Source organism: Panthera leo, assembly GCF_018350215.1.
Source record: "Panthera leo isolate Ple1 chromosome B3 unlocalized genomic scaffold, P.leo_Ple1_pat1.1 chrB3_random_Un_scaffold_42, whole genome shotgun sequence".
Lineage (NCBI taxonomy): Eukaryota > Metazoa > Chordata > Mammalia > Carnivora > Felidae > Panthera > Panthera leo.
In genome coordinates, this window is record NW_024962220.1 from 246,148 (window position 1) to 261,198 (window position 15,051).

A 15,051-nucleotide genomic window follows, 5' to 3' on the forward strand; every position below is an offset into this window, starting at 1 on the left:
AGGAGATGGAGACACCAGCCATGCATGCGAATCATATCTGCAGGTGACAGAAAGGTGTCCATGTCTTCGTGTCTGTGCACTTAAAGATGTCGGCACTGCTTCCAAGCTTTGCAGATGACTGAGGAAGCAAACCCCATCAGCAGAGAACCATCAAGATCAGAAGTCTCCAGATGTGCGCATGCTTTGCAGGTGGTTGTCAGGTGAGGTTAATACATCAGTGTGGAAACTAAAAGAAATATGATCCTGGGAACAAGTGTCCTTTGCTTGTTATATTTACACCAGACTGGACATCAATATAGATTTTTCCTATGCAGTTATGTGAGGAATGACTGTTAAAATTGAATGTACTTAAAGACTTGATTTGGAAAGTTTTCTGGAGAAAGTATGGATCCCTTCAAATATCTTTCGGACAGATAGAGTATAGTGAATTGTGGTCCACTCATTTGTTCACTATCTGATCAGAAAGGTGAGGCCATCACTTGACCTGCCTCCAACACAATTCATAGACCAAGTGCTGCCTTGACCGAGGACCAACAAGCCTGCGGATCCACAAAGAGATGCCCACAGGTGGACCTGGAAGGACAAGGGGAGCCTGACTCAAGTTTTGTCCACTTATCAGGACATGCTCCCTCCCACACAGGCAAACTTCTCAAGATCTAGAGTAAACTCCAATCTCAGGGTGTGGGAGCCCACAGCTGTCTCCTCAGACAGGGCTGAAGTCCCTGAGGAAGGCAGAACTGTATTCGAGAAACAGAAGAGACTGTAGGGCCTTCCTTGTGCCTGGTGAGAGGTCCCAAAGGTGAGGGTTTCAGATGTCAGATGTGGGATGATGGGAATGGTTGTGACTGCTGGTGACTGGCCCAGGCTGAGTCTCCTTGTCCCCAGGGGTCCTGTCCCAGGTGCAGCTGCAGGGGTTGTGCCCAACTGGTGAGTGCCTTGCACACTCTGCACCTCACTAGCAGCATCTTGGGGTTCTCCATCTCAACCAGTAATTTCTGGTGGAATTGGATCCACCGACCCCAGCAGAGTGGATGCAGTGGATGGTTCACATACTATCATATATTCTATATCACATACTAGGGTCCAGACCACAAGAGCCACATGTTCATCAGTTAGGCAGTTTGTTAGGCAAGAGGAAGTGGGATAAAGCAGGGGCTGGCCACACCCTTGGAGGTTCCCCCAGGATTAACAGCCACACAATCAGAACCCCCTCTAAGGGTGAACAGGACAGAATAGGCCTAGCCACAGAGCTGGCTAAAACACCACAAAGGACTTCTGAGAGCTGAGCATCAGCCCAAAAATTGCGATTTGCTCTTAGGTTACCTAAAAGTCACAAGGGGGCATTAAGGACAACAGGGGTAACTGAGATCTCCTGGGGTGCTCAGGTTACCAGGGGGAGCTGAGGACACCAGGGTCGCTCAGTTCTGCATGGAGCACTCAGACCTCCAGGGGGATGCTCAGGTCTCCATAGGGCATTGAGGTCACTAGCTGCCACTCAGTTCACCTGGGGGCACTCAGGTCATCAGGAACACACAGGACACCAGGAGCCACCTAGGGAACCTGGAGGTTCACAGGTCTCCAGGGGGCACCCAAGATCTCAGAATTCATATCCAGAACCAGTGTTACAGGGTCAGGTTTCCTGTGAAGCATCTTTCTCATCAGGCCCTGCAAACTTCAACCTGACCAGCAAACAGTACACACTGTTTCCTAAACCATTTACAAACACAGATGTCTTCTAACATTTAGAGTGAACAGTCATATAGTAGTGCCGACCTTGACAGAGACCAAGCTCGGGGATAAATTAACTCTCATATGATCAGACCTGTGCCTCACAAGTACACGGGCCACCATTTAAAATAGATGTAAGTGATTTTCAAACAGAGGAGACTGACTCATTCAAGTGATCTAAACTTAATATATTTGAGCAGCTCCTCTCTCCTTTTATTTTCCTTAAGGTTTTCCTTTGATGCCCATGAAGAGAGAGCATGAGTAAAGACTCTTGTAGTTGTCGCAACCCCACAGCTGCTTCATCAACTCCACGACTTTCTCTCAAGGATTCTCAGTATATACACGTTCCTGTGAGAGAAAAGAGTAGTTTCTACCCTTCACTCCTTTTGTTCTCCATCCAGTTCAGGAAGCCTGAGACAACCAGTGGGGAGGCACACTGAGTCAAGTCTTACAAAACGGTCAGCCAGGGGTCCATTTTACTTAAGTAGTTAAGGAATCATCCACTGGATCCACCTGTCTCTGCACCTGCTCTCCACAGAACATGAGGCCCAGACCTTCCTCACACTCAGCTGGACATGAAGTCAACTGTATGTGAGCAGATTAGGAACTCAGTTTAGTGGGTTATTTCACCACAGTTTTCCATAGTAGCTACACTATGTTGCACTCCCATCAAGTGAATTCTAGGATTGCCTGTTCTCCACATCCTCAGCAACACTTGAGATGTTCTCGTTGTGTTTGCCTTATTTTATAATAGCCTTGCTATCAGTTGTGAGGTGATATCTCAGTGGATCGGGGGTGGAATTCTCTGATGATTAGTGATGATGAACAGCAAGTCATATGCTGGATGGACATTTTTTCAACCTTAATAGCAAAATGGATATTTACATGTTTGACCCAAATTTTAATCAGGTGATGCGTTTATTATTATAATTGTGATTTTTGCTATTGATGTTAAGGAGTCCCTCCTGTATTTTGGATATTAACTCCTTTTCGATATTTTTAATGTAATATCTCCCATTTCATAGACTGCCTTCTCACCCTGCTACTGTTTGATTTGCCCCCTTTCTAGTTTGATGCAGTCCCCCTTGTCTGCCATGGTTCTCTGTGATTTTGCTTTTGTATCAAATAAATCATTGTCAAGAGAATGTCATGATGGTTATCCTGTGTGTTTTCTTCGAAGGCATTTTGGGTCAGCTGTTCTGCTTAATCTTTAATCCATTTTGAGATTTTTTTGTGTTGACGTATATGTATGATGCAAGAGTATGGCCAAATGTCATTATTTTGCACGTGTATATCAACACCATTTTTTAATGTTTCTTTTATTTTTGAGGGAGAGAGACAGATCATGATCAGGGGAGGCACAGGGATAGAGGCAGACACAGAATCCAGGCTCTGAGCTGTCAGCACAGAGCCTGATGTGGGGCTCAAACCCACAAATCATGACAACAATACGTGACTGGAAGTTGGATGCTTAGCCGACTGAGCCACCCAGGCGCCCCTAGTCAACACCGTGTTTAAGAGACACAATCCTTTCCCCACTGCGCATTGTTGGAAATCTCATGGAGGATTTGCTGACTGCATCTGCACAATTCTACATCTTGGCTCCGTAATGAGCTCCACTGGTCTATATGCCTCATTTCATGCCAGCAGTACACTGTTGGAGCTAATGTATCTCTGCAATATATTTAGAAGGAAGAAGTGTTCTCCTTCTTCCAGGTTCTCTCCTCTTCATGATTTTTTTTTTACTTCCATGTGTTTTGTGGTTACATATGAATTAGTATATTTTTCACATTCCTTTAAAAAAAAGGCATTGGCATTTTCATTGAGATAAAAAGATAAATATAAAATTAACATAAAAAGATACAGCAGAGAAAAAAAGACTATCACAAATACAGAAAACAAATCAACTTCATTAAAATTTGAATTTGGAAAGATAAGTGAAATTTAAAAAACATAGGTAGCCTAGGGAAATAGGTAAGATTCAAACAAATGCGATCGGAACTGAAAAAGGAGACATAACTGAACTAAACACATGAAAAGGATCATAAAGGAAAGACTTAGATATTTATAGGTCAACAGTTAGATCACCAAGAACAAATTACACATTTTCTAGCATTATATGATCCACCAATACTCTTTCATGCAAAATACAGAGGAACAAAACAAAAATTAGTAAGAAGATATCCTTAATATAAACCTTCACCCTCCAAAAAAAACCAAGGCTTTATTAAAATTCCACAATATTTAAAGAATAATTAATGCCAATACTTCTCAAACTATTACAAATTGCTGATGAAAAAGACCACTCCCAGATGCACTTTATGAGGACACTTTTACTCTCACAACAAAGCCAGAGAAACACACCACAAGAAGGGAAACTACAGGCCAGTGTCTCAGATACACATACATGCAAAATTCCTTGATTAAGTCTGAGCCTACTGAATTCAACAGCACACTGAAAGGATCACACATGATAATCCAGTGTGATGCATCCCTGAGATGCAAGTTTCCTTCAACATACACAAATGCAAAAATGTGATGTCCTCCATTAACAGAGGGAATGATTAAATCAAAGCCATCCTTAATTTATTCATAAAATCATTAGAGAAAGTTTTTTCATGAACAAAAAACACATGTTCATCATTTAAAAATAACTCAATTAAAAAGGAGAAGGAAATTGCCTCCACATGATCATGGCCACTATGAAAGTCCACACCTGACAGCATATTGAACATAAAATACTAAAACCATTTCTGCCATATCAGGAGCCAGGAAATGATGCTCATCCCCAACATAAGTATTCCACATGATAACGTGAAGAATAACTATGCTGCCTCAAACCATATCATCGTGTCACAATCCTTATTTGGATGAAAGTCACGGGAGAAACAGCCAGTCCAAGGACTCTCAGACCCTCCTTTGTCCCTTGACAGCAGGATATAAATCTCCCTTGGGAAACTCCCCTTCCCTGTACCAGGAGGGGAGAACCATCCTTAGCACCAGAATAAGGAACTCAGGGACAAGAAGGTTGTGCAAACAAACCTAGTTATTTGTTGACTAATTAAATACCCCAAAACCACACCTTTGCCTTGACTCTTGCCAAATCCAATATTTCGTTGTCTGAAAGTCACTAGTGCCACCTGCCTGTTTATTCTCTGGGTGTCATATTATTAGCAAGCCCAGGCACTTGCACAATTAAATTTATTCTTCCCTTTAGATCAGTCTTATGTCAATTGAATCCTTACACCTGGTGAAAACCCAGAAGAAAAGAAGGGAAAGGCATTCTTCTCCTACAACTGGAAGAAGTACCCATAAACTTTGGCAATAAAAAGAAATAAAAGACATTTAACTCAGTAAGGAGGAAGGAAAATTATTTGTTTGCAGATGACATGATCTTAAACATAACAAAACCCTAGAGATACCACAAAAAATATTAGAACCAGTTTTTTAAAATGAGGAAAAGTGCAGGATGCACAATGAGCACAATGAACAAAGAAAATAAATAAAAATAAACCACCTATGATTCTACACACCAGCATGGAAATATATGCAAAACAAATAACAAAATTATACAACTGAAAATGGCACAGAATAAAGTACTTGGGATTAAACTTCATAAATTATGTAAAATAATTGTAGAGCGAAAATGACCTTCGTTGATGAAAGACATGTAAAAATGCACGAGTTCCGCAAACATACCTGTGCTCACTGATTAGAATCATTCATATTGTCACAGCACCATCCACGCAAACTAATGTAGAAGTGCATCCCTAAACCTGCCATTCACTTTGAAAGAATCAAATCTAAGTCTGCAGTGTGATATATATGTAAGAGGACATGCAAATAGGGCCCTCTCTGTGCTGATGAAACCAGCCCATCCCGACCGTGCAGCTGGGAGAGGAGCCCCAGCTCCAGGGGTCCCAGGTGTTCCCATTCTGTGATCAGGACAGAACACAGACACCTCACCATGGAGTATGTGCTTGGCTTGGTTTTCCTTGTTGCTTTTTTAAAAGGTAATTCACGGTGAATGGGAGACACTGAGTATGTGAGTGGGTATGAGTGAGAACCAGTAGATGTGTGACGGTTTCCTCACCAAGATGTCTTGCGTCTGCAGGTGGCCAGTGTGACGTGCAGCTGGTGGAGTCTGGGGGAGACCTGGTGCAGCCTGGGGGGTCCCTGAGACTCACCGTTGTAGCCTCTGGATTCACCTTCAGTAGTTCCAGCATGAACGGGGTCCGCCAGGCTCCAGGGAAGGGGCTGCAGTGGGTCTGACGGATTGATACTGAGGAAAGTGGCACATACTACGCAGATTCCGTGAAGGGCCGATTCACCATCTCCAGAGACAACGCCAAGAACACGCTGTATCTGCAGATGAACCTGAGGGCCGAAGACATGGCCACATATTACTGTGCAAGAGACTGGGTGAGGGGACCTCGCTGGGAGCCCACACACAAACCTCCCTGCAGGAGGGGATCAGCACCACCAGGGGGCGCACACTATGCACAATTCTGCTTTGTGTTGCCAGGAGCAGGTGCAGATGGAGGTTACAGGCAGGTTTCCTGTCAGGGTCTGGGGCTTCCTGTCCACACAGCAGTTTCCCCAGGGAGCCTCTCTGGACACAGGAATCTGTGCTTACCTATTAACTCTCTGAATTAGATACCTGTTGTCATAGGAAAACTGCACTAACATGCACAAAAGACACAGATGTTTCCATTGCTTACTCCTGTCCCTCAACATGAGTGAATTACAGATTTCCTGAGGCACAACAGCTGAACCATTAGAGGTGTCCCACATGCACTCCCTGTGCAGCCAAGACCACAGGATCCCACAGCTCCCCATTATCCTCACCCAGCCCTTGTCCAATCAAACAACGTGACACTCCCTCCTGGCACTTGCTACTCAGGACGTTAAATGAGCTACAACTTTATTCAATTCCTCTAAAGAGAGATAAATCATCTCCATGTATTAGTCTGGATCCTCCTGAGGAACAGAACCCAAAGCACATTGGTTTCCATGACTAAAGAGGTTGGGAAGTCCCATGATCTACTGTCACAAGCTGGAGACCCAGGAAAACCAGTGGTGTAATAGGTCTGATTCTGAACTAGGGTCTAGCCTCAGAACATAGGGATCTGATGATATAACTCTCATAAAAAGGGCCAGAGGGGACCACTGTTCCAGTTCAAACAAGAACATGGGAGGTAAAAATGAGGGAATTCTTCCTGCCTCTGCATCAGATTCTATTCACAACCTTAATGGAATGGGTGATGCCCAGACAGAAACCATGGAAGGAAATGCCAGTCTCTTCTGGAAACACATCACAGACATCCACAGAAACAGTAGTGAATCTGGGCACCCATGACTCATTCCAGATAACCCATAAAGTTAATCATGACAAGTCAACTTCCTGTAAACGTGGAGCTCAAAGCCTGAAGACTTGAATTTAAATTAAAAATAAAACAAGAAAATTAAATACATACATATATGAACTATTGGGACTACCTCAAAATAGCACGCTTCTGCACAGTGAGGGAAAAAATCAACAAAAGTAAAAGGCAAACTATGGAATGGAAGAAGATATTTGTAAATGACATATCCTCAGGGTTAGTATTCAAACTATGTAAATGCTTTTAAATTATTTTCACATTATCAGTAGAGAGTGTGTCCATGCAGTTCAGCATACTGTCATGTGAGAAGTAAAATTCGTGTCTTCCACTTTTGTTTTGTGTTAGGATCTCACTGAACATGAGACCAACACTCTTCACAAAATTTGAACCATACAGTACAGTACTGTTAATGACAGGGGTAATGTTGTGGAGACCCCTCTAGAACTTAATCATCTTGCATAACAGAAAATCATAGCCCTTGAGATCTACTCCACATTGCCCCATCCTGCCAGCCCCTGACAACTGCCATTCCACTCTCCATTTTATTGTTATCAAATCCCAAATTCAGCTGAGTATTTCTGGAAAGGTCAATGTTCAAAGTTTTAGTTTTGGTGGGAAAAGAAGTTGAGCTTTATTTAGGAGACCAGCCACCCGGAGCTAAGGCAGACTCTTCTCCAAAAGCCAACTCTGAGGGTTTCTGCCCAACCCAGAGGATTTTAAAGGGCTAGACAGTACTTAAACAAGGGAGTTCCATGGTGGATACCATTTTCAATCATGTGCGTCCTCCATAGTGCAAGCTGCCAAGGTAACCTCAACTCCCCTGCATCTATCTCCACCTGAGGAGAGAAACTCACAGGCATGGGAGAGGACTGCCAGAGGCCAGGAAAGAACCACAATAAGGGATTAGAGGGGAAATCCCCTGGGGCTCACACATGTTCAGCAGTACTTTCTGTTCTCACCAGATGGCATAAGAAAATACTAAAATACAACTTTGTACTTCACCAATCATGACACAGAATACTGGGAAATGTTTCCTCAGTAAACACAGAGGAAGCTTCAAACCAAAAACCAAAAGGATCAAATGGCCTGCAAACTAATAGCCAACCAGAATAAGACATGTAACATTACAAAGCGATGTTTTTCAATACGTACAAAGGTAAAGTTGACAGTCTACCTCCATATCCCATGGAAGTAGGAAGCATTGGTCTCCATAATGAGGAAAAGCAGTCATCCAGAGAAAGTGACCCAGCAGTAACACAGGACATGGAATTGGTAGAGAAGTTCAGTGTGTTATAATTGCATATCCCGTATCCAAGTAGAAGGAGAAAAGATGGAATGTGTTGTATAGAGCCGTGTTTCTGGGTCCAAGTCCCTACCCATGTCCATGTGAGCACTGTTGACCATGGCCCACTTGACTCTCCCACATCCACCCCAGGTGAACTGATGAGCAGGGTCACCCAATACCACACCCTGTGACTGTAACCTAACCCCCACAGGTGGCCCCGAGGTGTAGGGTGCTGGCCACCTGGTACAGCCCTCTGTTCTGTCTGATGGTCTAGACCTGGTTTTGCTGAGGATCCTCCATTTATCCATTCTCACTGGCAGATGTCCCTGAGCAGGGGCATGAGGCTGGCAGAGGACCAGGTCACCCTGAGGGCACCCCTCTTGCTGTTTGCGCTCTGGGCATTGCTGGCTCCTGTCCAAGGTTCTCAAGGTCGTCCCTCATGGCGCTACATCTCTTCTGAGGTGGTAATTCCCAAGAAGGAGTTGCACCACGGCAAGGGCGTTCAGATGCCTGGCTGGCTGTCCTATAGCCTGCATTTTGGGGGCAAGAGCCATGTTATCCACATGAGGCACAAGAAACTCTTTTGGTCCAGACAGTTGCTGATGATGACTCAGGATGATCAGGGAGCCTTGCAGATGGACTACCCCTTCATCCCTCCAGACTGTTACTACCTCGGCTACCTGGAGGAGATTCCTCTTTCCATGGTCACCATGGACACGTGCTATGGGGGCCTTGAAGGTATCATGAAGCTGGATGACCTTGCCTATGAAATCAGACCCCTCAGCCATTCCCAACGGTTTGAACACGTTGTTTCTCAGATAGTGGCAGACACCAATGCAACGGGACCTACTTATAACCTGGGATATAAGGAGGTTAGGAAACCCCTGTTCTCTCAAGCAAATATCAGTGCAGCCCCCAGGATCTCTAGTAAGTTGTATTCATCCCATCGTGGGATTTTGAAAGGACTTGTTCTCGGTTCCAAAACAATGTATAGTGTGTTCAACAACGTGTCAAAATGTGCCCGATTCCTCATAAGGCTTGTTAGTTTGACTGACTCAATGCTTCAAGGGATTGATGTAAGGCACTATATTTGATGTAAGGCCCTCTTGCACTGTTGGTGGGAATGCAAACTGGTGCATCCTTCCTGGAAACTAGTGTGGATGTTCCTAAAAAATTGAAAATAGGTCTACCCTATGACCCAGCAATAGCACTGCTAGGAATTTACCCAAAGGATACAGGAGTGCTGATGCATAGGGGTACTTGTATCCCAATGTTTATAGCACCACTTTGAACAATAGCCAAATTATGGAAAGAGTCTAAATATCCATCAACTAATGAATGGATAAAGGAATTGTGGTATCTATTCAAAATGGAATACTACCTGACATTGAGAAAGAATGAAATGTGGCCTTTTGTAGCAACATGGATGGATCTGGAGAGTGTTGTGCTGAGTGAAATTAGTAATATGGAGAAAGACAGATACCGTATGTTTTCACTCTTATTTGGATCCTGAGAAACTTGACAGAAGACCATGGGAAGGGGGAAAAAAAAAGTTGTAGGGAGGGAGTCAAACCATAACAGACTCTTAAAAACTGAATAAACTGAGGGTTGATGGGGGTGGGAGGGTGGGGAAGGTGGGTGATGGGTATTGAGGAAGGCACCTGTTGGGATGATCATTGGGTGTTGTATAGAAACCTATTTGACAATCAATTTCATATTTACAAAATAATCTTATTTAATTGTCATTAGTATGTTTTTTTAGTTGTATGTAAATTTTTTCAAATTCCATTTTATTTCCATCATTTTACTTTAGTCTACTACAGTATATTCACTTTTTCAAATTATCAAATTATTTCTTTTTTTTCTTTTCTTTATCTTTATTCTCTTTTTCATTTCTTTACTTTTTTCTTAAATACAGAACAAAAAATTCATGATTTTTATTAAAAATATTTTTATTTAATTTTTTCTACTGTATACTTTACTTTTGTCTATATTATTTTCAAATTCTATTTTACTCCCATCTACCCATTTTACTCTACATCAGTGTATTCATTTTTTCAAATTCTCAAATGATTTACTTTGCCCCCTTTTTTTTCCCTAATCTGTCAAACCACTTTCAACACCGAAACAAAACACACCTAGGATCAAGCATTAACTATTAGATTTGTGTGTGTGTGTGTTTAAATTTTAATTTTAATATTTTTGTAATTTTATTTGTTTTATCTCAATATTTCTACTTCATTAATTCCTTTTCTCTCTTCAAAATGACAAAACAAAGGAATTCACCCCAAAAGAAAGACCACGAAGAAACGACAGCCAGGAATTTAACCAACACAGGTACAAGCAAGATGTCTGAACCAGAATTTAGAATCACGATAATAAGAAAACTATATGGAGTCAAAAATAGATTAGAATCCCTTTCTGAAGAGTTAAGAGAAGTAAGAAAACAAATAGCCAGAATGAAATGAAAAATGCTATACCTGAACTGCAATCACGGATGGATGCAGCTGTGGTAAGGATGGATGAGGCAGAACAGAGAATCAGCGATACAGAGGAGAAACTAATAGGAAATAATGAAGCAGAAAAAAAAGAGGGAGATTAAGGCAAAAGGGCATGATTTAAGAATTAGAGAAACCAGTGACTCATTAAAAAGGAACATCAGAATCATAGGAGTCCCAGAAGAGGAAGAAAGAGAAATAGGGGCAGAAGGGTTATGTGAGCCAATCATAGCGGAAAACTTTCCTAGCCTGGGAAAAGACACAGACATCAAAATCCAGGAAGCACTGAGGACCCCCATTAGATTCAACAAAAACTGGCCAGCAACAAGGCATATCATAGTCAAATGCACAAAATACTCAGGCAAGGAGAGAATCATGAAAGCAGAAAGGAAAAAAAAGTCCCTAACATACAAGGGAAGACAGATCATGTTTACAGCACACCTATCCACAGAATCTCAGCAGGCCGGAAAGGAGTGGCGGAGTCTATTCAGTGTGCTGAATCAGAAAGTATGCAGACAAGAATTCTTTATCCAGGAAGGCTGTCATTCAAAATATAAGGTGAGATAAAATTTCCCAGACAAACAAAAATTAAAAGAGTTTTTGACCACTAAACCAGCCCTGCAAAAAATTTTAAGGGGGACTCTCTGAGGGGACAAAAGATGAAAAAAAAAAAAATATATATATATATCAAAAGCAAGAAAGATTAGAAACGACCAGAGCACACCATCAGAAACTCCAGATCTACAAGCATCATCATGGCAATAAACTCACATCTTTCAGTACTCACTCTAAACCTCAGTGGACTCAATGCCCCAATCAAAAGACATAGGGTAACGGAATGGATAAGAAAACAAGATCCATCTATATGCTGTTCACAAGAGACCCACTTTAGACCTGAAGACACCTTCAGATTGAACATAAGGGGATGGAGAACCATCTATCATGCTAATGGTCAACAAAAGAAAGCCCGAGTAGCCATACTTATATCAGACAATCTAGACTTAAAAATACTGTATCAAGAGATGTAGAAGGGCATTATATCATGATCAAGGGGTCTATAGATGAAGAAGACCCAATAGTTGTAAACATTTATGTGCCAAATGGGAGAGCACACAAATATATAAATCAATTAATCACAAACATAAAGAAACTCACCGATAGTAATACCATAATATTAGGAGACTTCAACACCCCACTCACAGCAATGGACAGATCATCTCAACAAAAAATTGACAAGGAAAGAATGGCTTTGAATGACACACTGGACCAGATGGACTTAACAGATATATTCAGAATATTTCATCCTAAAGCAGCAGAATATGCATTCTTCTCCAGCGCACATGGAACGTTCTCCAGAATAGACCATATACTGGGACACAAATCAGCCCTAAGTAAGTACAAAAAGATTGAGATCATACTGTGCATATTTTCAGAACACAATGCTGTGAAACTCAAAATCAACCACAAGAAGAAATTTCGAAAAGTAAAAAATACTTGGAGACTAAAGAACATCCTACTAAAGAATGAATGGGCTAACCAAGCAGTTAAGAGGAAGTTAAAAAATATATGGAAGTCAATTAAAATGATAACACCACAACCCAAAACCTGTGGGACGCAGCAAAGGTGGTCATAAGATGAAAGTATATAGCATTCCAGGCCTTCCTAAAGAAGGAAGAAAGATCTCAGATACACAACCTAACCTTACACCTTAAGGAGCTGGAAAAAGAACAGCAAATAGAACCCAAAACCAGCAGAAGACAGGAAATAATAAAGATTACAAAAGAAATTAATGCTATGGAAACCAAAAAAACAGTAGACCAAATCAATGAAACCAGAAGCAGGTTCTTTGAAAAATGAACAAAATTGATAAACCACTAGCCAGTTTGATCCAAAAGAAAAAGGAAAGGATGCAAATAAGTAAAATCAAGAATGACAGAGGAAAGATCACAACCAACACAACAGAAATAAAAACAATAGTAAGAGAATATTATGAGCAATTATATGCCAATAAAATGGACAATCTGGAAGAAATGGGCAAATTCCTAGAAACATATACACTACCAAACGGAAACAAGAAGAAATATAAAAATTTGAACAGACCCATAACCAGTAAGGAAATAGTATTAGTAAACAAAAATCTGTCAAAAACAAGACTCCAGGGCCAGATGGCTTTCCAGGGGATTCTACCAAACATTTAAGGAAGAGTTAACACCTCTTCTCTTGAAGCTGTTCCAAAATATAGAAACGGAAGGAAAACTTCCAGACTCTTTCTGAAGCCAGAATTACCTTGATTCCAAAAGCATACAGAGACCACACTAAAAAGGAGAACTATAGACCAATTTCCTTGATGAACATGGATGCAAAAATCCTCAACAAGATATTAGCCTACCAGATACTACAATACATTAAAAAAATTATTCACCACGACCAAGTGGGATTTATACCTGGGATGCAGGGCTGGTTCAATATCTGCAAAGCAATTAACGTGATTCATCACATCAGTAAGAGAAAGGACAAGAACCACATGATCCTCTCCATAGATGCAGAGAAAGCATTCGACAAAATACGGCATCCTTTCTTGATAAAAACCCTCAAGAAAGTAGGGATAGAAGGAGCATACCTCGAGATCATAAAAGCCATATATGAATGACCCAACACTAATATCATCCTCAATGGGGAAAAAGTGAGAGCTTCAATGTGCTTAGTGTTACTACAGTAGTGAAGAACTAAGGTTTCTCTGCACAGCATTCTGGGGCCTGAATTCCTTTTTCTGGTGCTAAGGACATTTCTCCCCTCCTGGTACAAAAAGGGTGTATTTCACATAGGAGATTTATATTCTGTTTAGGGAACAAAGGATGGTCAGTGCGTCTCTGCACTGACTGTTTCTCAAGCATGTTTCATTCCAGCGGCATATTTGGGGTGGCATATTCTGCTCCCCTCCACCATGTAATGCTGGAGTAGAGACACTGGAATAAATGTCCTGTGAGTCTCGACAGGAACCTCCCTGCAGGGCCGGGCCTAGACTGCAGGGAGCTTTCAGTACTACCCAGCACCAGGCTGCTACCCCAGGTGAGTAGGTGCACAAGGGGTGAGGAAGGCTTTCCTGTTGGAAGCCAGTGTTTCCTTTTCCAGAAAGCAATCTAAAATATGAGTAGGATGAGGGATGCTAAAGGGTGTTTAAATATCCTGTTCCATCAGAGCATTTAATGAACTCAGGCAGTGAGAAGACACTTGACGCTGCTACTCCAGGGCTTTTAGATATCTTCATCTAAGAGATGGAAGCCAGGACGCATTACTCCATTTTGTGCAGCAGTTTGGAGACACGCTTCTCCAGGAATAAGACGTCCAGATATCAGAGCCAACAATAGGTTCAGGTGGTCTCTGCCTCATTCAATACTGGTCCACAATGGGGAGAATTTCCTGTAAGGTCTTATCACTCAGTGGCAGGAGCTCAGTCTGCACACAGTTCAGGAACCTGGCCAAGGACCCATGTCCTCAAACAAGGATTAGACTGGTGCTCTCTGAGTCACAATGTACACGGTCCCTGGGACCGTCTCCAGATGGTTCTGGTCCTGTGTATGAAATACTCTGTCTCATGGCTATGCAAATAGTCCTCAGAGCACTAGGTTAAGTATGGGTGTGTCTGTGCCCTGAGAGCATCACCGTACAATGCCATCCTCTACCGGAGACCCTGAGACACATCCCCTCACAATGGACTGGAGCTGGAGAATCCTCTACCTGGCGGCAGTGGCGACAGCTAAGGGTCAGCCAAGTCCCTGGACACAGGAGAGGACCAGGACCAGTCAACATTGATTTCATCCACTCTTGTCCCCTCTCTACAGGTGTGCACTCCCAGGTTTTGCTGGTGCAGTCTGGGGCTGAATTGAGGAAGCCTGGGGCATCAGTGAAGATCTTCTGCAAAGTATCTGGATACAGCTTCACTGATTACTATATTCACTGGGTGCGACAGGCTCCTGCACAAGGGCTTGAGTGGATGGGAAGCATTGACCCTGAAGATGATTCTACAAGCTATGCACAGAAGTTCCAGGGCAGACTCACTCTGACAGCAGACACATCCACAAACACAGCCTACATAGAGCTAAGCAGTCAGAGGTCTGCAGACACGGCCATGTATTACTGTGCAAGGACACAGTGA

The 15,051-nt window shown here is 42.3% G+C and overlaps 1 protein-coding gene, 1 pseudogene and 1 gene segment (V, D, J or C); all 3 read left to right on the forward strand.

Annotated features, from left to right (window-relative positions):
- Positions 1-114: 114 nt before the first annotated feature.
- LOC122212720 lies at positions 115-6,514 on the forward strand (annotated as a pseudogene).
- Positions 6,515-8,294: 1,780 nt separating this feature from the next.
- Positions 8,295-9,610, forward strand: LOC122212731 (disintegrin and metalloproteinase domain-containing protein 21-like). Its single transcript, XM_042926681.1, has one exon. It carries the CDS (start codon positions 8,718-8,720, stop codon positions 9,489-9,491), a length of 774 nt encoding a protein of 257 aa, XP_042782615.1. The 5' UTR covers positions 8,295-8,717; the 3' UTR covers positions 9,492-9,610.
- Positions 9,611-13,870: 4,260 nt separating this feature from the next.
- LOC122212722 lies at positions 13,871-15,051 on the forward strand. The segment is given in 2 exon segments: positions 13,871-13,964; positions 14,738-15,051. Coding segments are annotated over 2 exon segments (408 nt in total).